This window comes from Peromyscus leucopus, chromosome 20, assembly GCF_004664715.2.
Source record: "Peromyscus leucopus breed LL Stock chromosome 20, UCI_PerLeu_2.1, whole genome shotgun sequence".
NCBI lineage: Eukaryota > Metazoa > Chordata > Mammalia > Rodentia > Cricetidae > Peromyscus > Peromyscus leucopus.
In genome coordinates this window covers 18,100,830-18,127,265 of record NC_051080.1, presented here as the reverse complement: position 1 = coordinate 18,127,265, position 26,436 = coordinate 18,100,830, and the positions used below count along the sequence as shown (strand labels likewise).

The following is a 26,436-nucleotide window of genomic DNA, read 5'->3' as shown; positions in this document are numbered from 1 at the left end:
CACACACACACACACACACAAATATAAATACAGGATATTGTATGCTGAAATTCTAGGAGGCGAAGGCTCTGTCTTCAATGGCTCTTACTGGAAAGCACAAATGGGAGTCAAAGCTTCTGATTTGTTTGTAAGGATTTAGGTTTTTAGCATGGAATAGCAGTAGCCTTTCCTTTAATTAAATGCCATGCAGCATTGGCTGTGAGATCAATGTATCGAAGGGAAAGCCAGTGTAATTAGACCTTGTGAAGTGACTAACAGGTGATTAGGGCTCTTGCAGGCTGGGAAGAGGAAGCTGGTTCACAAGACACCCATTAGTTGCACTTTGCTTTTTCCCTGCTGTGGTCTTTGGAAGGCTCTCAGAGTTTCTCCTTAACCATCTTGGGTGTGTTTTCAGATATCCCTTGAGGAGCAGCTTTCATTTAGGACCTTTAAGATAACACCCCTTCAAAATAGAAGTTTCACCTATATAGGTCTCTAGGTCAGGCCAAATGGGAGGCCTGGAAGCCATAGTATCAAATAGAAAGAGGTCTGATTCTACATTATAATATTTGCATGTATGTAGAGGACAGAGGGAGGGGAGGGACGCGGGGGAGGAGAGAGGGAGGAGAAGAACTAAGAAAGAAACATCTCTTTTCTAAGTGTGTAAGCAGTGCTGTGATGGGCGTTAAATGCTTGTTTGAACTGTGGGTGATTCCAGAGTCCCAGGAACAAAGCTACTTGTCCAGGAGTGGGAACATTTTACATGAACTGGCATGTGGGCTGGAGGAACTCCTCCAAAGCGATTTACTCAGCGTCGCTTCCACCTGCCTTTCACTTGGTGAAGGGTGGAGTGGTCCCTGAGCTCCGCTTGGTACTCTGTATTGTTTGTTCATCTTGTGGCTGGCCCCAGCCAGATCCAGATGGTTCCATCCCCTGTGCAAGGACAGCCCTTCTCTGTCTGGAACAAAAACTGCTTGCCAAAGCCTGACCTTGTACCCTCTATTGCAAAGCTTCCATCTCCCAGCTCCGTCTTCCTGAGAAGGTGGTGTGATTCAAGGGGTAGATCACATACCAGAGAACCTTCAATAGAAAGGGTGCAGTTCAGTGGTCTTTAGTGTGTGTGCAGAGCTGTGCAGTCACTGGAGTCAATCCTGGAACATTTTCCACTTCTCCAAGGGACTGTGTGCTCTTGAGTGTCATTCCCCATTGTCCTACCTCTTCTTCCCTCAGCTAGGCAGCCACTGCTCTACCTCTGGTTTAATTTGCCTATTGTGAGCATTTTTTATGAATGGAATCATAAGTAGATGGCCTTTGCAGCCTGGCTTTTTTTTTTTTTTTTTTTTTTTTTTTTTTTTTTACCTAGCACAGTGTTTCCAAGGTTTATCCACGTTGCAACATGCAACCTTTGTTAAATTATTTATTTTGGTTGAATAATATTCCATTGTACGATGTGTCTTCCAAAGGTCCCTGTGTTAAATGTTTGGATCTCTCAGCCTGTGGTACTGAACCTTTAAGAGATGGTGCCTACTGGATCTCATGGTCAGTGGAGGTTATGCCCTCCAGGAGAATGTGAGAATTCCAGCCCTTTCCTTTTCCCCTCTCTCAGCCCTGGTGGTGAGGTGGACAGTTCTGCCACGACCTGCTGCCTTGTCACAGGGTCCAAAGCATCAGGGCCAACAAACCATGGCCTGAAATCATTAGCTGTGAGCCATGTGACCCTTTTTTCTTAGGAGCTGGTTGTCTTAGTGGTCGCCACAGTGGAAGGCTGCCCTGGGTGGTATACAGGCTGCAGTCTGTGTGTCCATTCATCCTCTGATGGACATTTGGTGTTTCTGCTTTGTGTCCAGTGAACAGCGCTGCTGAGAGCGTACAGATGCACGTTTCTGTAAGACTTGTTTTCAGTGCTCTTGGATAGCTATTGAGGGGTTTCTAATGTGTTGAGGACTGGCAGACTGTTTCCTATTGTGCCATTTTTCACACTCACCAACAGTGTGTGAGGGTTCTGAATTCCCTGAATTTTGAAATTTTAGCTATTTCATGTGAAGTGGCTCTTCCTGTCAGTGTGATTTTGAGGGTCTCTTTATGTGCTTTTTTGGCTGTCTGTGTATTTCCATGGATAAATGCCTCTTCATATTCTTTTCATTTTCGATTGGGCTGTATGTCTGCCCATTATTGACACCCGTGCTGTTTGCTTTATTTTTTTCTTTTCAGTACTGGGGGTCACATCTCAGGCTTTATGCATACTGGGCACACACTCCATCTCAGAGCTCCTGGCCAGCTCTTATCCAAGCCCCCTGACATTTAGTTGCACTATGTGTTCAGGTTGGCTGCTGTGAGGATGGGACTACAGGTCCTACAGGTTGGGGCAGCAGATTGCAGGTCATGTGACACCTGCTTCCTGGCCCAACAGCTGTGACCTGTGTGTTGTAGCAGGAATCTTCAAAAGTTCTTATTAATAAAATCAAACCCAAGGCGAGTTATTGGGGTCCATGCTGGTAGATCAGAGAGACAGAACAAGCCACAGCTATCTCACCTCGCCGGATCCTCAGCTGGTCTTGTCTCCTCAAACTGGAAGCTTCTGTGTCCTCATCCCAATGGCTCTCAGCTGAACTGCTGCTAGAAGCCTGAATGTTTAACCAGCCACATGCTTAACCAGCCAAATGCTTAACCAGCCAAATGCTTCTAGTTTCTGGTCCTCACGCCTTATATATCTTTCTGCTTTCTACCACCACTCCCTGGGATTAAAGGCTGGCTTTCTGGGATTAAAGGTGTGTGTCACCATGCTTGGCTATTTCCAATGTGGCCTTGAACTCACAGAGATCCAGAGGGATTTCTATCTCTGGAATGCTAGGATTAAAGGTGTGAGTGCCACCATTTTCTAGCCTTTGTATCTAGTGGCTGTCTGTTCTCTGACCCCAGATAAATTTATTAGAGTACACAATATTTTGGGGAACACAATACCACCACAGTGTGTTGCTTGGGTAGCAGCTCCAAGCTGGGTCCAGCATCACAGGTTGTTGTTCAGCAGTCAGAGCAGGCACTCCTGTGAAGTTCTCGCCTGGACTCCTCTAGGTGCCTCCTCCGCTGATATGGAAGAAGAGTGGACAGAGAGGAGACGCTGAACAATGACAGCAGAGGGACATGTTTCTAGGGCTTGGAAGAGGTGGCCTTAGCATCCTTGATGGCAGGCTGAGGAGAGGCAGGGCAAACAGCAGAGGTGACACAGGAACTCTTTGCCCATGTGGCCCCAAAGCACTTTGTTTCAGTAGGATTGTTCCCTACTGTTAAGGTGTGTTCTCTCTCTTTGTACATTAAAAGCAAACTTCGTGGAACTGTTCAAAGCAGAAAAACATCAATTAGAACAATAGCATAGGACAGAAAAAACTTCCTGGGTGCCAGTAAGCAGAACAGGCTGGCATGCTTCTAGAGATTTACACTTGAGTCACCATGGTTTGTGGCAGAAAGTACAGTCCCTGCTGGTGTCTGCCCTCCTGCAGAAGAGGAACCTCTTTGTGGGCAGCTGGCACCGGGCAAGGGTTAGGTGTCTCCCACATTCATGTACCCAGTGTTATAGGAGCTTTGCCATCCAGGGGCCCAGAGTCGAAGTGCTACAGAGCTAACACCCCAGGCTGGGCTGATGCCCAAAGAGACAGGGAAGGGCTTGGGTGACTTGGCTGAAGGTGGCAGTTCAGAGATGAACCAGGCTTTTCCAAGAAGAGCAGAGAGATACAACAGTCAAAATAGTATATTTGATGGTTAATACTGTCAGTTTGACAGGATCTAGAATCACCTAGGGAACACACCTGTGGGTGTGCTCTTGAAGGTGTGTCTAGACAGTTAATTGAGGTGGGAAGACCAACCCCAAATGGGTGGCATCAGTCTGTGGGCTGGGGTCCCAGACTGAATAAAAAGGAGAAAGTGAGTTGAGCCCCAGCATTCATCTCTTTCTGTTTACTGAATCAATGCAACCAACCATGGCACTCTCCTGCCGTCATGAGTTCCCTGTCGTGATGGACTGTGCCCTCAGACCGTGAGCCAGAATAAAATCTTCCTTCCTTCCACTATTCTGCCAGCTATACGGTGCGTCATTGTGCTGGCTAGTTCTGTGTCAGCTTGACGCAGGCTAGAGCAATTGGGGAGGAACCTCAGTTGAGAAAATGCCTCCGTAAGATCTGGCTGCAGGTAACCCTGTACGGCATTTTCTTAGTGATTGATATGGGAGGGGCCAGTCCATTGTAGATGGCATCACTCCTGGGCTGCTGGTCCTTGGTTCTATAAGAAAGCAGGCTGAGCAAGCCAGGAAGCAGTACCCTTCCATGGCCTCTGCATCAGCTCCTGCCTCCAGGTTCCTGCCCTGCTTGAGTTCCTGTCCTGATTTCCTTCAGTGATGAACAGTGATGTGGAAGCATGAGTCAAATAAACCCTTGCCTCGCCAAGTTGCTTTTGACCATGGTGTTTCATTGTGGGAATAATAACCCTAAGACAGTTACTAAGTGTGGTAGTGGTAGATGTCTTTCTTCGTGCTTGTTTCTGTGGGTGACCTTGTTAGGTACACAGCCACCCAAGCATTGAGGCTAGTGGTACCCCAGGATGAACACCCAGGTTTCTGGGCAGCTAGATTCTAGTACTTTTGTCATTGTGTTTATTGTAATTGTGATTAATCTGAGTCCTCATAGTAGAGTTTTAAAACTATTCCAGGAGCCAAAGGAGCCATGCCATGCAATTTTCCATTATGTGGGACGTTTCAGTACTGTAGTAGACCGGCTTGTGGATTTCCAGGCTTGTCTCTTGTCCCTACTCCTCCGTATCTTTGCATCACTCTTCCGGGCCAAGCCTTTCCCAGGCCATAGCTGCCTTGCCCTAGATGCTCTCTGTGTCCACTTCTCTCCACCAGGTCCCAGTTCTACCTGAGCTTGCCTGAGGGACATCTGCCAGAGGGGCTGCCCAGAAACCAGCTACCAGTTCATTCTGGGGTGCCACTAACCTCAATGACAAAAATTCTTTGAGAATTTAGCAGTCTGTGGCCATAACACCCTGAACATGCTGATCTCATCTGAAAATCTTAGCAAACTGGCTTTTGTTTAACCCTAGGGGAGTAGGTGCTGAAGAACCGGCTTCTGTGTTGCAGACAGAACACTAGGCCAGTATGTGGGCAGCCATGCTTGGATGGGCATCAGGTTGTGCTGAGCTGTGGCCCAAGACAAGGGCAGTGAACAGGTGACTCCAGCTGCTCTGGGTGCAGTTCAAACAGTTTTCAGGCTACCATGTAGGTAGAGAAACTTAATCTGCTGGCATCTTGTTGTACTGAGAAACTGGGAATGGGAGTTTGGGAGGCTGAGGCAGACTGCAGGAGTCCAGTGCTGGAGAGGAGGAAGGCAGTGTGAGGAAAAGAGCCCAGATACCTGGAGAGGACACCCCAAAGTCCCTGGTCCAGAATGGCTCATTTTAGGAGTGGGGTGAGATCCCCTGAGCTTGGGAAAGTCACCACTTGCCTAAGCAGAGTCCAGAGCCACAGTAACTGAGTGCTGGAGAGAGCGAACACAGAGTCTGCTACAGGAGCATGTGCCTCTAGCTCTCTGGAAGGTGAGATCATGTTGACGGAAACAGACCTGGTGCTATTATTACAGAGGCATTGATTGATACAGCACATTAAGCATTCAACAAGGTAACCAGCATGCAATGAGACAGGGACATGTGACTCACAGGCAGATGAAAAGCCAGGGATTAGAAGAAACAGACTCCCAAGTCAACAATAAAACATTAAAGCACCCAGTAAGAGATGGGTAGATGTCAGCACTTCACAAAAGGTTCAGAAGTGGCCCTAGCAGGAGAGTCTGCACAGCACTCAGGGTGATCAGTCATCACAGAACTGATTAAGTCACAGTAGATGCCATTTAACACTCCCGTAATGGCTGAAATGCAAAAGACCATCCATGCCGAATCCTGACCTGGAGATGCAGACACCGGAACTTTGGTCTGTTGTTGAGGGATGTGCAGTATAGTACAGCACCTTGGAGACCTTCTTAGGCAAAACTGCTTCCTGGAGAGGTGGCAGGTGCTCAGGACACTGCCCTGCAGGCAGTTGGCCAGGTTGTCTCCACAGAGGAGGGAAGTACGTGGTGATGGACACTGTCAGGTGTTGTAGATCTGACAGGACTTGACTGGGCCTGGATAGCTGCAGTTCGCCTCACACACTGTTGGTACGAGTGTAAATTAATGCAGCCCCTGTGGATCAGTGGAAGCTCCTCTAAAAATTAAAAGTAGAACTGGCATGTTGCCCAGCCATACCTGGCTGTGAACCTGAAGGCATCTAAGTCTGCTTATCCCAGGTACCTGCAAGTCCCTCTCTGTTGCAGCCCTGTTTATAGTTGCCTTGATGCCCATTGACAGATAAACGATGGAGAAAACTTAGGATGGACCCACAGTAGAGTTTGTTCAGCATGAATGTAGAAAGGGCCGTTTTGGGGAAGAGGAGGGAGACTAGCAGGGAGGGGGAGAGATCAGAAGAGGGCAGTGTGGGGGTAGTAATATGGTCAAAGACCTTGAAGTACTTACATGAGACCATAACAAAACACACGGCTTTGTGTGGTGCGTGTGTGTTAATTTGAAAAGCTGGGGATGAAGGCGCCTGAGCTGCAGAAGTTTGCAGCCCTGCAGAGAGCAGTAGGCCTCCCGATACAGGGAGTCCTCCTCTGGGCTGACTGGTCCCAGCCCTCCCAGCATCCCAACTTGTGTACTTAATTTATTACTCCTTTTATTTGTAGTTTCTGAGACTCATATTTTGTTTTGGAAGGCTTTCCCTGTAAAATACAGCAGAAGACCCTGCTTTTCTCTCATGCCTTAGTCTTTCCTTTCCATGCAGAAAGAGCCAGGCTACCCTCATTTAGAATTGGTGTCAGTCAGACCTTAGTTTTGTGTTAAGACACAGAAGCTCTTCTAGAACTAGGCGCGGTGTTGTGTGAATGTCCTTTTAGCACATCTCAGTGTTTATGTGCTCACAAGTTTGATGCTGAACCATTATTCCTGCCTCAGGGGTCTCTTTCCCGTTGTCTCTCATAGAAGGCTCCTATTTTCATGTCTGTAGCTCTGTCACAGATGTTCCTGTTATTGCAAACCTCTTCACCGTTTTTACTTTTTAAAAAGATATTTTTAAAGACTTATTATTTTCAATTGTGTGTAGGCATCTGTCTCCATGTGGGTATGTGCATGTGAGTGCTGATGTCCACAGGGACCAGAGGCACCAGATTCTCTGGAGCTGGAGTTCCAGATGGTCCTGAGCCACTTGATAATGAGTGCTAGGAATTGAACTCTAGTTCTCTGGAAGAGCAACATTAACCTCTGAGTCATCTCTCCAGTAAAGCAGAAATCCATGGGAATCTGCTTAAGGCATATTAGGGAATTTATTAGGATATAAATTGAGGAAATACACTCACGAATACAGAACCAAGTAGACAGCTGAAGTTGTCCTCTGTTCTGACCTGGAGCAAATCCACCTTGGAGTTTGATCACACCAGGAAGCAGGGAGAAGGGGCCTGGTGACCCTTCTTCCTTTCCTTTTAAGAGGTCACGTGCAACTTACAACACAAGAAGCACCACCTCCTTTGGGCCATATAGCCCAAGGTCATGGGCGGAGCAAATACCACTACACCCAAGCCACACATTCTTTATTTTATTTATTGTGTGGTGTGTGGTATGCATGTCTGTGCACATGTGCATAGAGTCCAGAGGTCAATACTGTGTTTCTTCCTCAAATTTTCTCCACTTACTTTTTGAGACAGGATCCCTCACTGAATCCGGAGTTCATAGATTTGTTTATACTAGCTGGTCAGCAAGGCTCAGGCTCAGGGGATCCTCCTGGCTACTACTCCTGCCCAGCATGTTGGGATTGAACATGCCCTGTTGTATAGGTACATGGGTGCTTGGACTGGAATTCAGGCCCTGAGGCTTGTGTGGCAATCATTGTATAGACAGCCGTCTCCTCAGCCCCACATTATTTTTTTTTTTTGAGAATTTTATTGGCTCTCTTAGATGATAATCTGTCTTCTAGATGAGCTTGCAGAATTTGAGGATACATCTGACAGAACCCATTGCAATTTTAATTTTCTTTGTATTAAGATTACTTTTTTTTTTTTTTTTTTTTTTTTTTTTTTTTTTTTTTTTGGTGACAATTGACACAGTTTTTCAGTCTGAAACCCACTTACCTATCCAGCCTGGCTTGACTTGTCCTGTTCTTATTTAGCATCCGTCTCTGGTCCTTGCTTTTTTGTTCTTGCTGCCCTATAGGCTGAATTTCCTCAGTCTGCTTATGTCCACTCTTAGCCCTCCAGTCTGTTGTCCACAGAGGGCCAGGCTTGCATGAGTTGTTTGTAGACTTAGAACACTACTCTTCCCGACTCAGCTTTTGTCTGCTGTCATGTTCTCTAAGGAACCAGCCTGACCTCGGATGTAGCATTTCCTGCTTGGTTTCCTAACTCTTCTGGCTCTTTCTGTTGAGTGGTGGGTTTAGTTATGGGTCGATGTTTGCTTTTGCTGGAAGGTTGTGCCCTTCCCAGGGCTAGGCATGGAGGCCATATTTGCTGTTGCTCTTGGCTGTGATCTCTTTCCCTCTGGCTGCCTGCCTAGCCCAAAGGAACTATACCTTAAACCTTGTTGAGCCTGGCGCCTGCCTCTCTCTGTGTTCATCTTTAAGGGAAGCCTGCCAGTTAGTTTCCTCACATGGCCTGCACAGTTTTTAGGTTCACACCCTTCACAGTTTTTACCTCCCTATTCTACAGGGAAAAGCTGTTGGTTCTGGCAAGTTTGTGCGCTGCCCATCCTGCTTGGTGTGGAGCTGCATCCCCTGCCTTGTTCTTGCTTATTCTTCTCTGGTTGGCTGCAGGCTGCTCAGGTTGATGGCTGTAACCATCCTTAGTCATATGTCTAACCAGGACACTGTCAGAGGGAGAAGGAGGGGTGCTTTTGTTCTTGCTGCCCTATAGGCTGAGTTTCCTATAGGAGTAGTAGCTCAGGGGATCCTCCTGGCTACTACTCCTGCCCACAAGATTCCACAAGCGTGAGGACTTTCTTGGAGTCCTGAGCAATTGTGCCATTCTTGTGGAATCTTGTGCACATCACAGATGTTCCTGTTATTGATTCCACAAGAGCGAGGACTTTCTTGGAGTCCTGAGCAATTGTGCCATTCTCCCAGCATCTAAGATGGAAGCCCAGCGCCATTGCACATTGACCATGGGGAGGGAGGGCCTTAGCTCTCCATCAGCACTTCACAGACCCCTCTGGAGCTGAATGGGGTCTATTTGACTGGCTGCTCGTCACACTTCAGCATTTCAGTGTTGCTCTCAGGGAATTTGTGGGTACTCTGAGCAGGTGACATTCTGCTAGAGAGGGAAAGTATGTTTGGGGTGTCTGTCATTGCCGAGTGTGGTTTTTACCATCAGTAGATTCTTCACACCCATCCCTGCACCCTTGGAGTGATTCTTGTAATATGTGCTATTCTTAGATATACTACTGTGTTTGGACCTATTAAGACTTTCTTTGAGATCTCTGTCTGTATTTATAAGTGGTATTGGACTGTGTTACAAAGTCTTTAAGAATAGGAGTTAATACAGTGAAAAGAGCCTGGTATTAAAGGCCAAGTTACTTAACCTCTCTGAAACCAGTTCTCATCCGTGGACAGGGCTCACAGCCCTGATTAATCCAAGCTGCTTTGAGGAGCCAGTGAGACAATGTATGCAAAGCTCTTTTTAAACACGAGCTTTGACAAAACGAGAACTTTATCTCTTGCTGTATATTCACGATTCTTGACTTTGAACTTTTTTTTTTTTTTTTTTTTTTTAACGTGGAGATGGGGTCAGAGGACGTTAACCAGTGTGTTTTCTCAGTGCTGTCTTCATACACCACAGCCAGAAACCAGTGCTGCAAGGAGGGAGAGGTGCTGTGAGCCTGGTTAGCAAACACTGTTATCAGTATTCGGATATTAGGCCCCTATTCTCCATGGCATCCACGGGGAGCTGGGGGAGATTTGATGTTTTCTGAGGTCTCTGTGAATGCAGGTTATTGCTGGTGCTGTCGCCCAATTACTCTCTACTTATTTTACTTAGACTTTAGTAATTGGAAAAAGATTAGATGTCAGGACTTTGCATTTTGTTGATTATATTACCAAAGTCTTCTCTGTAATCACTTCTCTTATTCCTGGTATTAATCATGAGCTCTGAGCTGTTAGAAGAGTCTAATAGTAGATTTCTAACGGAAGCAAAGGAAGCAGTTGCCTTTGTCTTGCTGGAACTGGAGTGCATGGATGTCCCTACACACACCCCTGAGCCCTCTAGCCACCAGGAGATCAGCGACAGGCAGACCCAGGGCCCACTGTCCTTTCCCATGGTGCCATGCACTCACTGCCTTGGCTGTAGACCCCTCTCTCTTCGGCCAGTCCTTTATGGTTCTGCTCCTTGGTGGTCTTTGTAAAGACATCTGGGCCTTGTGTGTGTCCATTGCGAAGCACTCTAACTTAGCTGTGTATTGTGTGGCTCACCTTTGTCAGTGCTGTGTAAGGACAAGCTCACCTCCTCAAGAACAATGCTGAGAAATGTCCCAGAGGGGCGTCAAGAAGCAGTGAGTGGATGGAGTGGGAGAGAGAAAGAGAGCCAGCTAAGACATCCAAATGGAGACTTAGCATTGTGGGTTCAGGGGGACACAAAGATAGTGGGAGAGGAGGAAACTGGTGCCCTGATGCTATTGCCCCAGCAAGGAAGGGGCTCATCTGTCTCACGGTGGCATCAGTTACCTGGCTGCCTCTGACAGATGTGACCTTTCTAAGACTTACACAAAAACAGGCAATGCTCTGCTTTGCTTTAATAGAGTGGTGACTCATTATCTTTTGTGTATTGAGGACAGTCACTCTCTGAAATGTTTATAATTTAGGCTTACTTTGGTTCCATTTGTGGGGCTCCCTGTCCCCCAGGGACACTGATGGGATATAGTAAGATGCTTTAGAACCATTTGTAACCCTGGTTTTCTCTGTTTTGTTTTTTTTTTCTTCCAATAGAGGAATTACGGAAGCTGAGCTGGTCCGGAATCCCAAAGCCAGTTCGTCCAATGACATGGAAGCTTCTCTCAGTAAGTCTGCATGCCAGTGCTCAGCCTAGCCACTTCCTCCTGCACATACAGTGGCCTGGTACCTGGCTGGAGGAGCATGGCTTGCTGGCCATGGCCATACACTTGTCTATCATGGTTGCATAATGGCACAGGACTTTCTTGTGGCCAAGATGGCTTTGTCTAGTTTTAGCTTAATTTCAAGGTTGGTTTGGCAAGTCTGGCAGAAAGTGAGGCCATGCAATAGCTCGTGACAGCTGTGTCAGTTCCCTCGACTTCCACCAGTAAAGAGTCACTGTATGCAAACTCATGATTCAGGGGCTTTACTGCCCAGAAGACCACACAGCTCAGAGGAAATGTGCCCGCAAAGAAGTATTGGTAATGCTGCTATTGAATAAGAAAGGGAGGAGGAAGACAAAGAGGAAGAGGAAGAACAAGAAGAAGAGGAAGAAGAGGAAGAACAGGAGGAAAAGGGGGAAGAAAGGGAATAAGAGGAAGGAGGAGGAGGAAGGAATAGGAGGAGGAGGACAGGAAAATGAAGAGGACAAGGAGGTGGGGCAGGAGCTTTTAGAAATAGCCTGTTTGTGTTAGGGAGAGTGGGAGCCAGTGCCCTGAGCCCCAGCACTAAGCTGCCGGTCCAAAAGCCCTTCTGGAGAAGTTCAGCAGTTATTGGTGGCTGCCCTCACCTTCTTAACCCTGGCTTAAGATTGGAAGTGAGAATAGTTTATTGACAGCTTTCTTCTCTTTTCCTTTGTTTTATTTTTGGAGATCAGTCATGGGGAACTAGAGGCCCGTATTCTAAATTGAGTCTGACTTTCAGTGTTTAAAAGACTTCTGTGCTAATGAGTCGTAATAAATTTTCAGTTCAGTACCTCGTAATCCTAAATGCAGATGCAGCTCTGAACAGCAAATATTTATTGATTAAATATCTCTTGCAATTAAGGCTAGACCTGCTGTGATCACTTGTGCTCTGTTGTGTGGTTTTCAAATGTTTATAACCACATTTCTAAATGTCCTCTAAGAGAGTTTGCACACTCGTGATTGGTTTGTGGGAAGTTATGATGTAAATGCCTGGAAGCCCCTGTGTCATGGTTTTGTGTTCATCAAGCACGGGCTGGAGGAAATGGAAAGTCTCATGAGAGGCCCTTGCTCCTTCTCTTTCCTTCACTTCTGCACCTCTGCAAGTCAGAGCTGCCGTGCCCCGAGCTGCTTGACTGCATAGCGGTTGCCATGCCAATGGCCACAGAGCATCAGAGGAACAACAGGGGTTGGGGTGGGGTGAGTGGTGGGCAGCTCCATGCTGTTGGTGTGGACCGTGGAGTATGTACACAGGAGTGCTGGTAGTGTAAACCAAAGAAAAAACGGTAGGGGCCTGCCCAGAAACAGTGAAGCCTATGGAGACCCTGTGGTGGTTTGAATGACAATGACCCCCAAAGGGAGTGGCATTATTAGGAGGTATGGCCTTGTTGGAGGAAGTGTGTCACTGTGGGTGTGGGCTTTGAGGTCTCTTTTGCTCAAGCTTCCCTCAGTGTGACTGTTCAGTTGACTTCCTGTTGCCTGCAAGATGTAGGACTCTCAGCTCCAGCATCATGTCTGCTTGCATGCCTCCATGCTCCCTACCATAATGATAATGGACTGAACCTCTAGAACTGTCATTAAGCCCCCTCAATTAAATGTCTTCCTTATAAGAGTTGCCATGGTCATGGTGTCTCTTCATAGCAATAAAAACCCTCACTAAGATAGGCCCAGATGCTGCTAGGAAGAGGTCAGGGGCTCAGGCATGCAGCAGGATAAGTCCAGCACAGTTTGGATGAGTGTACCTGTGAGGTGTTCAAAGCTTGACTGTCAGTCAAGAGGAGAGGTTGGATGGTACTATGGGGTGGCCAGTTCCTAGGGCTGGTTCTGTGAGGGGGAGGCTTTACACTGTGTTTCTAGGCCTTGCTAGTGCATAAGGAGGGCAGGAAGACTAGGGCAGTTTCCAGGCCTGAATTGACCAAGGAGAAGGTAACTGCCAGATTAGTGAGCAGCTCTGTGCTTCACCAAGGGGTAGTTCCAGGGGAGTATAAATAGTGGGAGTGCCAGGCAAGTGTCCTTAGCACAGATGCATGCTCACACAGCATCTCTGGAGGATGTCAGTGTTACTTGGATAAGGGAGTTGGGAAGGTCATAAGGCTAACGGGTACAGTAGGGGTACAGCAGGTCAGTAGCACAGACTAGACAAGGGTGCCCCTTCAGACTCTGTAAGAAGGCAAGGCAAAGAGCCAGGGATGAGGAGGAGACCATGTGTAAACTTGACACTGAGGTAACATGGCCCTCATCCTGAAAGACTTGAGCCAGGGGTGTGCAGCTGTTTCTGGAAGGAGAATAACTGTAGTTGTATTTTTTTTTACTCTTTGCTATTTATTCTCTGGGAGGGTCTGCCACCCAGCTCCCAAATAATCACATGGAGACTTATTCTTTCTTATGAATGCCTGGCCTTAACTTGGCTTGTTTCTAGCCAGCTTTTCTTAACTTAAATTATCTCATCTACCTTTTTTTCTCTGGGCTTTTACCTTTCTCTATTCTATATACCTTTCTTTACTTCTTATTCCATGGCTTGCTGTGTAGCTGGGTGGCTGGACCCTGGTATCCTCTCTCTTCCTTTTCTTACTTCTCAGCCTTCTTGTTCTTTCCTTCTATTTATTCTCTCTGCTTGGCATCCCTACCTGTCCCTCTCCTGACTAGCTATTGGCCATTCTCTTTAGTAAACCAATCGGGTATTTTGGGCAGGCAAAGTAACAGAGCTTCACAGAGTTAAACAAATGCAACATAAAGGAATGCAACACATCTTTGCATTATTAAACAAATGTTCTACAGCATAAACAAATATGCAGATTAATATTCCACAACAAATAACCTGGAAAACCATTGGTGAAAATATCTAGTTATTTGCTAGAGACTGATTGAACGCTGTCTCAGGCACTGTGTTTGGTGCTGGGAAAGGACAGGGTATACCTGAGACTAAGTCCCAGCCCTCTTGGGTCCTGCACAACACAGAGAGAATGCTCACTCTTCTGTTACTACACAGCACAGACCTGGGGCTTACTGCACAGAAAAGGACCCATTTTCCCAGGACCCTGTTCCTGTGTCATTTGTCCCTTTATTGAATGCTTGCTATGTGCAGGACAAGGCGTACTCAGATTTCCTTAGAAGCTGAGTTGTGTTCTCCCAGAGAATGAGCAGGTGACTGTCACCAAGTAGTTCTATGCAGTGTCTGACAATGATGAGGTGCCTTCCAGGGCATCAGGGAAGCTGGGATGGGTTCAAGTTGGGGCAGGGTCAGTTGGGAAGGGCTGGGAAGGAGTTAGAGACCAAGGCTACATGTGTATGGAGGGAGTCTGGTCATTAGAGCAGGCAGAGAGACTTCTGCAGGGCACAGGCATGGGTCTTAGAGTTTCTATTGCTGTGAAGAGATGCCATGACAGGAAGTAAATTTGTTGCAACTCTGTGGGTTTGTTCCTGGATTTTGGCACCAAAATGTGAGTTTTGCAACTCTGGGAAGAGGTATCCTGACCACTTGGGAGTCGCTGGAGTCGCTGGAGCTGCCATGAGACAGCAGCCTTGGAGGTTGAGGTAGCCGCTTATAACAGCTGACGGCTGGAGGGGGAGGTATCCCGGATACCTCCAGCTGCTTAGGGCAGCTCTGCCCTGGAGGGGAAATTATTCTGACTGTTCAGGAGAGTCAGGCCTGGAACTGCTTCAGCAGGGAAGGGTATACTGACTATTTGGGAGAGTCAGGCTATACCTGGTGTGGTGGGAGATGGTCTCCCTGCAGGGTATAGCAATCCTGCTCTTCTGCTGGAGAGCCGCTACAGCTGAGCTTTGCTCAGCCCCCACTTAAAGGGGGCTTCCTCGCTGAACTCTGCTTCTCAGGCCTAAGATGTTGCTTCCTTTGTTTCACTCTACAAAAGGGAAAACCCCTGCAGAAATGTAGCAGTCTCCTCCGGCTCCAGAGCAAAGTGTTACTTTTTCAGCTCCCCTCTGCTCTGTCCACTGAGGGACATCCCAGTAAGGTTTTTCTGTTCAGCTCCTCCTTGCACTGTCTACTATGGGACGTCTCAGGAAGGATCTTCTGTTTGCCAGTGAATGAAAAGCTTCACACCCAAAACTCTTTCGAGAAAGAGTTTTATTTGGGAAGGAGGGGTTCAGGAGAGTAGCTGTCTCTACCAGGGTGGAGAAAACAGCCCACAACTGACCATGCAGGGCTGTTTATATAGGATGTCTTGGGGGCGGAGTCAACTAGTGATTGTTTTTTTTTTTTTTTTTTTTTTTTTTTGTCTGCCCAGGGATTGGTCAGTTTTGTGGGCTAGGGGCAGAGATGGCCCTGATTTCAGAGCCAAACTGTGTTTCTTTCACTGGTCTTTCTTGGCTTTTTGATACTACTTCTAAGGCCAGGGCACATTTCTTTAACTGACTCTGATTCTAGGACCAAGAGTGTTCCTTTGGTACTGGTTTCAGAGTCAGGGCATGCTTCCTTGGTTCTGGGTTTGGGGATAAAGTGTTCATCTCTCTGGCTCAGATCCCAAACCCAGGCTGTGTTTCTTTCCCTGATTCTGGGCCCCAGGGCCAGGATGCTACCTTCCTGCTCTGTGATGGTTGGTTTCACAAGTCACCAGGGGCAGAGATGGCTCTGATTTCACTGAGCCCAGGGCCAGGGTGTTACTCTGTGATTGGTTGGTTTCACAAGTCAGTTGGCCAGGGGCAGAGATGGCTCTGATCTGACCGAGCCAAACTGTGTTTCTTTCTGTCCCGATCTGAGCCTTCTTTCCCTAGATCTCCAGGTCAGGGTGGGTTTCTCTAGCCAGCCCCTTTTCCCTACAATGACAATGGTAAGGCTTATAAAGGAACACATTGACTTGTGGCTGGCTTACAGTTTCAGAGGTTTAGTCCATTATAGGCAGGAGGCAAGGCAGCAGGCAGGCAGACATGGTGCCGGAGAAAGAGCTGAGAGTTCTATATCTTGGACCACAGGCAGCAGAATCAGCTGTCACACTGCATAGCTTGAGCAGAGGTTACCTCAGCCTGCCCCCAAAGAGACACACCCACTCCAACAGGGCCCCACCTCCTTAAGAGTGCCACTACCTATGACCAAGCATTCAGACACCCGAGTCTATGGGGCCACACCTGTTCACACTACACGGGCAGCGACTTTTCCTAGCACTTGGCTCTGTGTTGTTGATCCTGTGCAGTCTGTTGCCTGACGGCGGCGCAGGACCTGCATGGGAGAGGAAGCCACTTAGCTGGGATGTTGGTCAGACATGGAGTGGCCAGGTAGGAGTTGGTCAGAATTGGTGGGCTTCTTTCTTAGCTGGAACTGGCTGGACCCTGGAACTTGTGTGAGATTGACTTCTGTGTTTGATGGCTGTCCGCAGATGCTGCCGGCCTCAGCATGTGTCTTAGTTTGGGTTACTATTGCCGTGATGAAGCTTCGTGACCAAAAGCAAGGTAGGGTGGAAGAGGTTTATTTGGCTTATGCTTCAATATGTTAGTTCATCACTGAAGGGAGTCAGGACAGAAACTCACACAAGGCAAGAACCTGGAGACAAACTGATACAGAGGCCATGGAGGGGTACTGCCTACTGGCTTGCTCAGCCTGCTTTCTTGTAGAAACCAGGGCCACCAGCCCAGGGCCAGCCACACCCATAATGGGCTGGGCTATCTCCTATCAATCACTAATTAAGAAAGTACTCTACAGGCTTGCTTCTGGCCTCTTATGGAGGCATTTTCTTAACCGAGATTCCTTCCTCTTAGATGACTCTAGACTGTGTCAAATTGACATAAAACTAGCCAGCACAGCATGTTTTCTGTAATAAAGTTCTAAGGAGCATGTCTGTCAGTCACAGGATATTTAAGGGAATGGTGGGGACAGAAAAGACTTTCTTGTCCCACTGGCCTCTTACATAGTTTCTGAATAGCTCTGATTAACATGGTTTCCCTTGTGACTGCCCTGGAAGCCATCACAAGTCTTGGTTACTGGGATCTGAATGAACAGTCCAGGTTGGACAAAGGTATCACTGACCTGGTATTCTGTGAGTCAGAGTGTCCTGGAGTACCTGACTGTAGACAGCAAGAACAGGGCATGGCCAGTGAATATGGACTCCTGACTTGTGGTCTCTTTCCATCTGGGTGCATTTTACTGTCACCTAGTGGGCAGTGCTGATACCTGACCTTGGTGGTGCGTGCAGGTTGGACTCCAATGTTATAGGGCTCAAGGCAGTGTGGAAGACAGGACCAGGATGCCCATGAACCAGTTGAGTAGTTGGTCTCTGAAAACATCCCCAATGAAAGCAGTTGCTCACTGGACCTGAGACACTTGGACTAGGAAGCTGGGCTGGGTGGTGGTGGGTGGGTGGGGACTAGATTATGAATCTAGTTCAGGGTCTGGCCCACTAGTGACTTTCCTCCAGTATGCACGTGTTTGTCATTAGTACGAGTCTAGTGTTCATGGACAAGTGTTATTTTAATTAACGAGAGGAAATTCTGCTTTAGAGGAGACACCTGAGCACATGGTTCTTGTTCTGAAGAAGTAGCAGAGGGCTGAGCCAGAGCACCCCATTAAACAGCAGAGAGAATATTTAACTTTTAAATTACATGCAAACAGCATAGGACCTTTTTCAAAATTAGTTCCGAAGAGAATCATATCTTTGGCTTCTTTTTTTTAAAGTAACTATTTCAGAAAGTGAACAAAAACTAATTAAGCATTGAACATTTATGCTAGTGAGTATGTTGGCTAAAAATGATGGTGAGGCTCCAGGATCAACGTACCTTCTTTCGTGTGTTACAGTCAGTTTGCATCTGAACATAGTGGGAGGGAACACATTGATTTTTGTGTCACCAGGACAGTTTGGATTTAAGTATCTGCATGCATTGTTTTACATTTATGATTAGTGTTTTTATAGCATGCTAATACAGCAATTAAGTCTTCTGTAGTTGTGTCATTTAAAATTCATTGCATACTTGAATGTATTTCATTTGCATAATTTCTAGTCTTGCTTAATTATCAAGAGGCCTCCACTTGCACATGTGTTTTTCCTCTAGGAAGGGAATGGCAGGAGAATGGGTGGGCCTTTTATGGTGGCATTCTTGCCTTTTAGAATTTGTGTTTTATTAAGTTAAGTTTATATTTTAGGAGCAGAAAACTTCCTGAGAGTGCTCACTCTGTTCCCAAGGATACTGGTAGCATTTGTATGTGGCTGTCTACACTGTCCCTGCTGAACACCCTGATGACGCCACTGTCTAGAATTGTGGACTGGGCCTGGGCCCTTCACTCTGGCTGTTGCATGCAGCACCAAGCCTTTCATCTGCCAGGCTCTGTTTAGGTGTTTGCCCAGCCTAGACTTACTTCCTGCACACCCCCAGGCTCCGTTTAGTTTTCTATCCTCTTTACTGTCACAATCAAACCAAGCCAGGAAACTGTGCTAACTTAGTCTCCCCCTGTGACTCTAGTACAGTGTCACCCTTCTTCGGGTCGTATCGTGCTGACATCATCCATCAATGCAACAAGCATTTGATGAGTGTCTTGTAGCTAGAGTTTTCCTGCCTTGCCCACAGTCAGGACAAATCTCTATCACCCGCCAGTCCCACAGCCACTCAGACCCAACCAAGTAAACACAGAGACTTATAGTGCTTACAAACTGTATGGCCATGGCAGGCTTCTTGCTAACTGTTCTTACAGCTTAAATCAATCCATTTCCATAAATCTATACCTTGCCACGTGGCTCATGGCTTACCGGCATCTTCACATGCTTCTTGTCATGGCGGTGGCTGGCAGTGACTCCTTCCGCCTTCCTGTTTTTTCTTTTCTCTTCGCTGTTAGTCCCGCCTATACTTCCTGCCTAGCCACTGGCCAATCAGTGTTTTATTTATTGACCAAGCAGAGTAATTTGACATACAGACCATCCCACAGCAGTGTCTGTTATGGGGGAACAATGTTCTAAGCCTTTGGGGATATCTGTGAGCTGAAAAGGAACACTTACATTGTGATGGAAAGAGATGAAAGCACATTGTGTAGGGAAGTTGGCAGAGGTGATTGATGGGTGCTAGGCAGGATAAGAGGGAGGTCAAGGTGCTATTTATGTATGTGGTCCTCACTGAAAGGGTGACATTTGAGCTAGGACTGAAGCAGGAGATGTTTGGGGACATAGTCTGTTCCTGACTATTTCAGTTTCATGTTGGGTACAGTGTAACTTATATAGTTCTTTTGGTCCCTAGAATGGGTTGGCATGGGTGATGAAGAGGGATGACTGGGCAGTAGCAGAAGTAATACCCTGGAACCTGAGACAGCAGGGGGAGAATGGAGACTCTAGAGGAGTGTGACATTGTGAAAGGTTTGCCACTGGCCACAGACATCTTAATGGCAGTTATCAGACTTGATCCCAAGGTGCCATTTGGGTCAGTGTCGTAGGCCTGCTTCAGCCACACAGCCCTGCTTTTCTGCACTAAAACAGCCAAGGAATTGGTGTGCACTGCATACAGCTGTGTTCCTTGCAAGCTTTATTCATAGAAACTGGTAAGTTAAGAGTTGCATAGCCTGTGATTGGAGCCAGTAGATCTCAGAAGAGGAAATAGTGAGTTCAGAAGGAGACTCTGAGGCAGGAAGGTGTCATGTTTGAGGCATGTTTAGCTGCTTAGAAGGCAGAGATCTGTCACATAGGGAGGGAGGAGCATGTGTGCTCTAGCCAGGGAGGAGATGAGGCCAGGAGGAGCCCAGGCAGCCCGGGATCATATTCTGAAAGGAGGGAGGAGCATGTGTGCTCTGGTCAGGGACGGGGAGAGGCCAGGAGGGGCCCAGGCAGCCCAGGATCATATCCTGAGTGGGGACAAGAGGCCTTTGGGAGTTTGAGGAGCTGTTCTGGTAAAGCGGTCTCTTCTGGTCTCTAAAGCCTTAGTGCAGAGGTAAGTATTACCAGGGCGGAGAGTGGAGGAAGGTGGGCCATGCATCTCCCACACGGACAGCTCTCTGCAACCTGGCTTCTCCCCAGAGTCACCTTGTTGACAGAGGACGCAGGTGTTGCTGTGTGCATGACAAGTCCTCAGTGTGGCTCAAGTCCTCAGCCTGTCCTAGGCTCTCTGTGAGTTGGGGTCAGCTGACACCCCTGACAGGTGATGTGGTGGGGAGGCCTTGGCTGGAGTCTGACCTCACATCCATTTGGCTCTGATCATATCACTGTGGTTTGTCGAGTCTGTCTCCCTGTTGGAAAGCAGAAACATTGACTACCTCTAAATAGCTAGGACTAAAGGATCACTGAGTTGCCCTGTGCCTGGTGGAGACTGCGCTTTCCTTGGAGACCCTGTGGATGGGCAGTTATTAGACAAAGAAAAAGCTGTATCCTAGGAAAGTGTTATTCTCTAAGCTTTATGCAAACTGTGACTGAGATAGCTCCAAGAAGAAAGGAGGGATGGACAAAACCTACTGCCTGGATGGGTTGTCTCTGGGGCAGCTTTTAACTGGATGAAGAAATATCTGTCTGTACCCTTACCCTCGTAATTTTGTGCCCTCAGCTCAGGGGCAGGCCTGTACCCCTAGTGTCCCTAGCAGTAAGAGCTTGATTGGGATGTCCACAGGTGCTGAAAGTGACTCTGATTACCAGGTGGGTGACATTCGGGCTGGTTCTGGTCCTGTTGGTGACACACTTGTTGTGTGAGCAGAATGTGTGTTGGAGTCTTAGCAGTCTCCTTTCTACCATGAAGAGAAGAAACCAGCGTAGCAGTCTGAGTGTGAGCCTTTCCCTTGAAAGCTAGCAAGTGAGCATTTTCCAGTTGTTCACCTGTGAGTTGTGTTTGATGTGTGTGTAACAGGGCTGCTGGGGTGTGTCAGTGGTTACATCCTGTGGGCTCCTTGGGATTAAGCATTGAAATCTGGGGTGTCTCAGCTCACATGTAGGAGTTCATGTCAGGCAGTAACCAGATGTTGTGTGTGTTTCCACTTGATGATTGGAAATAGTGTCTCTGTTAGAAATGGGATGGGTTATGTAAATGTGTGTAGACATGGGCCATGGCTGTGCTGCCTTGAGGATGATGTCTCAGCAGGGGCTGGCAGGCATTCTTGTAAGGCTGCACAGTAAGTATGTCAGTCCATGGATCACATGTAACCATGTCATTCTGGGGGCCCTGTGGAGGAGCAGCCACACATTATTCAACAAGCAGGCACAGTGTGTCCCAACAAGATGCCATTTACAGAAGCAGGTGTGCGTGCGGTTGGTGGCTCCTGTTGTCAAGCGGCAGTTAATCACAGTGGGAATATGGTTGTGATTTTATTTATTTATTTATTTTTTGGTTTTGGGTTTTTAGAGACAGGGTCTCACTATGTAGCTCTGGCTATCCTGGAATTCTCTCTGTAGACCAGGTTGGCCTCAAACTCAGAGATCCACTGGCTCTGCCTTCCAAGTGTTGGGATTAAAGGCGTATGCAACAATGCCTGGCTATGATTTTAAAGTGTAGCATATAAGCCTGAATGTTGGGTAATGGGTGTTTTCCTAAAAGGACCAATTGTACATCGATAACTGGGACTTTCTCCAAGTGAGAGACTGCTCTTCATCACAGGACAACCTTACCAGGACACAGCAGCACTCCACAGGCAGGGACAAGGATGGTTCCCGCTGGCCTCAGCTGCAGACTTGGAAGAGGCAGTAACCCACTGGAAGTGGACTGCGTCTATGCTTGCCCCTCAGCAGTGCCCCTTACTGTGCCACCCACAGCCTCCTGGGAAATACAGATTCTGACCGTGTTCTGGTTCTGATGGATGGCTTCGAGGAAGTTGGAATGGCCAATGTGGGAACTTTCGTTGGAGCAGGCATATGCCGGCAAGACTGGAGAACAGCTTGTACCTCACCATTGTGGTCATGGGTGGCTGCTGCCACTGCTCAGACTGCAGATATTCATTCACCTTGATTCAGAGAAGCAGTCAAAACAAGCCCTGGGCTTTGGGTCACCTCTTGACCTCTGAGCTTCAAGGTCACTGTGGCCAGAGGAATGGTGTACCCATCTAGTGTGCCTCAGTTAGTGCTGGCTAAAATGTGAAATGATGTCACTTCCTTGGAAAAGATCCGGCAGTTTCTTAGAAAGTTCTCTCCACATTCTGAGGCAGCACCTCTGCCCCCTGCCATTCAGCCCTGAGAAATCAGAGATACATGTTTCCAAAGTCTGCAAGAATACCCATTGAGCTGTGTTCATTCATAAGTAGCTTACCAGAGGTGTGTGGCTTCACACATGCCATGCAGACTCAATGGTGGCTGATCTCAGAAGACAGTGTGCGCAAAATTTAAGGTTCTAAGTGAGTCTGTTTTTGGAGAGTCTCAAACAAACCCAGTGAGAACCTAGCACTTCCAGGGGCCAGGTGGAATGGTGGGAACAGGTTGTAGAGGACACCATCACTTTGGGCAATGGAGAGTACCTCCTGTCTCTCTGGGAACAATAGCCAACTGCCTGAAGCTCTCCTTGAGGCTACTGGTCTGTGCTTAAAATTGACAAAGTTTCAAAGTTACACCTTATATATCATATCATTAGATTAATTTAAAATGTAGAACAAGGAAACACATAAGAAGCCATAAAAACTGCCAAGCTCTTTCTGGATGTGTGTCCATCTTACGTATTGCATAGTGTTAGAAGCCCCAGGGGCTTCGGAGAGTAGATGTACATTTACCTACATGATAGCTTTGAGCTCGTAAATGCAATATGTGTGTATGTGTGCTGAGACCAGATAGGCTCCCAGTTCCTGTGGAGAAGGGTTTTAGCATCTCCATACCATATTTGAGGAAAGCATCTGGCCCAGGTGCTATCAGATGACTTTTGTTAGATATGAATGATGTCTTAGACCTGGTTGGGACACTGGTCGGGGGACCTAGTGCTGTGTGCTGTCCTGTTGGTTTGTTCTGTGTCAGTGGCTTTTTCACATTGTTCTCCCTTCTGTGTTAGGGGAGGTCTCCATATGCCTGGGTCATTCTGGAAATGATCACTTGTTCTTCACACACAGTAACCATGGATGCCTGTGTGTCTTTTGTTCCTCCAGGGTTACCTTCCCGCCAACGTTGACCGCAGACCAGCCACACTGCAGAGAAAGCAGAAGGAATACTTTGCTTTCATTGAGCATTATTACAACTCAAGGAATGATGAAGTTCACCAGGACACATATCGTCAGGTGTGTGTGGGGTCTTACCCTTTTCCACGTATCACTCACTACTGGGATTTGGAGCTGGTTTCTAGGGGATGTTTCAGCTATCAGGAACCTGATAGACTTGCAGATTTATATTTTCTAACAGTAAACATTTGAAAGCAATTAATAGCAGTTTGCTACCAGCAACATCTGGCTTGTTTGAGTTCTTTGTCAGAGGTAAAGCATGAGGCTTGAGTCAGGTTACAAAATAGATATCGAAATCTGTGAGTGATGACCTGCATCTGCCCTGGGTGATGGTTGGCATGTGGCACCTCAACCTGTGCCTAGCACTCTTGAGCCGACTTCTGGGGGTGGCACCTTGGCCTGTGCCTGGCACTCTCTAGCCTACTTCTGGGAGTAGCACCTTGGTCTTTCCCTGGCACCCTACAGCCTGTTTCTGGAGGGTGGCATCTTGGCCTGTGCCTGGCACTCTACAGCCTGTTTCTAGGGGGTGACACCTTGGCCTGTGCCTGGCATTCTGGATCATGCTTATGGAGGGTGGTCCCTTTGTTTGTGGCTGGCACTCTATAGCCTGCTTCTGTAGGGCAGTGTCTTGGTCTGTGCTCCGAACTCTTGCCTTCCTGCATTTGATTATCATATATTTATTGTTCCCCTGAAAGTTTATGTCCAGACCCCATGGAGCTAGTGCGAGATAACATTTGCATGGTTTGACTAACTGTAGGTTAGTCCTGCTAACACTTGGAGCCTTTCTCCTATTTTCCCAGGCCTGTGATTGATGAGGCAGGCCAGGGAGGGGCAGGATATGGGGTATGATATATGTGGTGTCCTGTCTGCATAAGAAATACATTGCCTGTGGCCCTTGTGTAGGTTGATCCTTGCTGGTAGTGGGCATAGAGGCAGGTCAGGCCTGCTTTTCATCTCCCATGAGTCCAGCACACAGTGCATCTCTCCACAGGACTGTCACTGAAGGGAGCAGTGCCCTGAGTGTGGCTCTCTAGGATGCCTTGCCAGTGAACCTTGGCACCCTTGTCCCTCACCCATGCGTGGGCTCCTGCATGTGGCCCTCCTGAGTTCTCTGACCTTGCTTGACCTTGCTGGTCTGTGTGGATGTCCCTCAGCAGTCTGCGCATGGACTTCCCTTGTGTGTGCTCTGTGTGTATTCGATTTGCGAGTTTATCTTACCTTGTTCCCTTGTGCTGAGGACTCAGACTCTGACCGTCACTAGGAACCCTTTGAAGGACACAGAGAGCAGGCCTTTTGTAGGTGAGGAGGCTGAACCTAATGACTTACTCTTGGCCACAGGCCAACTAGTGTCAGAGTGAAGTGGTAACCCCATTTACTATATAGTAACTGCTTCTTTGCATATGGACAAGGATGGAGAGAAACTGTTTAACCTCTGGGTTAAAAAGTGCTCAGTCTCCTCTCAGTCTGTGCAGGCTGATGCTCTGGAGCCCCAGAGTGCTGCTAGTGCTGCTGGAATAGCATGCACTCCTGGGATGTAGAGCCAGCCTGTGATGCCAGCTGTGCTCAGAATTCTCCTGCTGGGTCACCTCTTGAGCCCCACCCACAGGAGGTCCCTACTGTGGTGCTGGCAAACGTTGTCAAGACTCTCATGTCAGGTAGTGCTCAGGCAAGAACCTGCTGACACCAGCAGAGGCTTGAAATGCTTCCTTTAGTGTCCTAGATTCCTCATGGACATTGTGAAGTAGAGGGAAATATGGCCTATGTTCCAGATGGCCTTGTCACAGCTGAAACCCTAGACACTGTCAGCGTCCTTGAATCATGCTCGGTGTTGGACTGAAAGTCAGTGTTCACTGATTGCACTGGCTCATATTTCTGAGGAGTTGAGGGCCCACCCCTTCCTGACCATGCAGCAAGCTCTGCTGGACTGCGGAGGATCAGGTATGCCTGTCACCTGAGGACAGTTGAGCCTTGCTCAGCTGGAATGTGCTTCTTGGTGCCTCCTATGGAGGAGCCTAGTGACAATTGTCTCAGAGCAGGGTAGGGGCAAAGCTCACGTGTCCTCAAAGACTGCCCTCATCCTGTAAGATAAACATGTCTCTCCTGCATCTGCAGATCCACATCGACATCCCTCGAATGAGCCCTGAAGCACTGATTCTTCAGCCCAAGGTGACGGAGGTAAGAGGCGCGCTGGCCGGGGAGTCTCTGCTGATGTCTGTCTCTGGGTGTGACTGCTGCTCACTGCACTCGAGGGGCCTGACCCGGGAGCCCCTGAAGTCCATAATTAGTGGCCATGGGAATCACTGATTGTTCTCAAAACATTTTTCTTGTGTAACATTGATACAAAAGAATGTATGTAATATGTATATGAGTATTTATAATAGAAACTATGTCCATGAATTTAGGAGTTAGAACTCCTCCAATGCTGACCTCTGTGAGCTTGAAGCTGGTAGCACAGAAGCTATTTCTCCACGCTCACGGTTCTGCTACTCCAGCTCCATCTCTGTCTCCCCTCCCCCCAATAAAAGAGGTGATTTCAGACTTTTATTTGTGACTTCACTGCTAAGGAAGCAGTGTGGTGTTACTGTTGTGCCTTGAGCTGAGTGTGCCAGTCTTTGTACAATTCAGTCTTTGCAGCTTGTGATTTCTTCTCCTTGTGTAGCGGTCAGGATGAGTGTCTGGGCACTTCCTAATGTAGTGCTGTTGGGACAGTGTTGCTAGAATTCTCCTGTCCATTTATGAGGGTGTACCCCTGTGAGAAGTTCTCTGAGGCTTTCACGATAACAGCATGCTTCCTGGAGGGGTCTGCAGCTGATGCTTTACCTGGAGCCTAGAAGCCTGGATTTCCCACTCTATGGCAGTTCTTGGAACATGGCCAGGTTCGTGAGCTCTGTAGGTCTGGTGGATATTCTTACCTTGCTCCTGGCTTCACTTTCCTTGGCTGCTGGTGGCTAAAGAGCATCTCTGCATATAGAGCCAGGCGTCTTCTGTGTTCCTGTTCTGGGAAATGCTGCTTACTATCTGGACCACCCCTTTCTTCTTTTCACCCATTAACAAAAGAAGTTTGTGATCTTTCTACACCTGGGATTCTGATTGAATTATTTGATGGGATGTGCTTAGCCTTGCTGAGTTGAATGTGATGCCCACTTCAGTTATTATGGGATGCTTACTTTAAGAAATCTTTTCCCTCAACATCCGTCTTGTAAGTCTTCTCTCACCTTCTCATCTGAAAGTTTTTCTTTCCCCACCATGTATTT

At 47.6% G+C, this 26,436-nt stretch overlaps 1 protein-coding gene across 1 annotated transcript in view; it reads left to right on the top strand.

The window, feature by feature from the left end:
• The window catches only part of Tbc1d22a (TBC1 domain family member 22A), a 304,315-nt gene that overhangs the window by 75,265 nt on the left and 202,614 nt on the right, over positions 1-26,436 (top strand). The window contains exons 5-7 of the mRNA XM_028878158.2: positions 11,021-11,091; positions 23,114-23,242; positions 25,295-25,357. Of these exons, the coding sequence (XP_028733991.1) occupies positions 11,021-11,091; positions 23,114-23,242; positions 25,295-25,357 (263 nt within the window). The remainder of the gene's footprint in view (positions 1-11,020; positions 11,092-23,113; positions 23,243-25,294; positions 25,358-26,436) is intronic.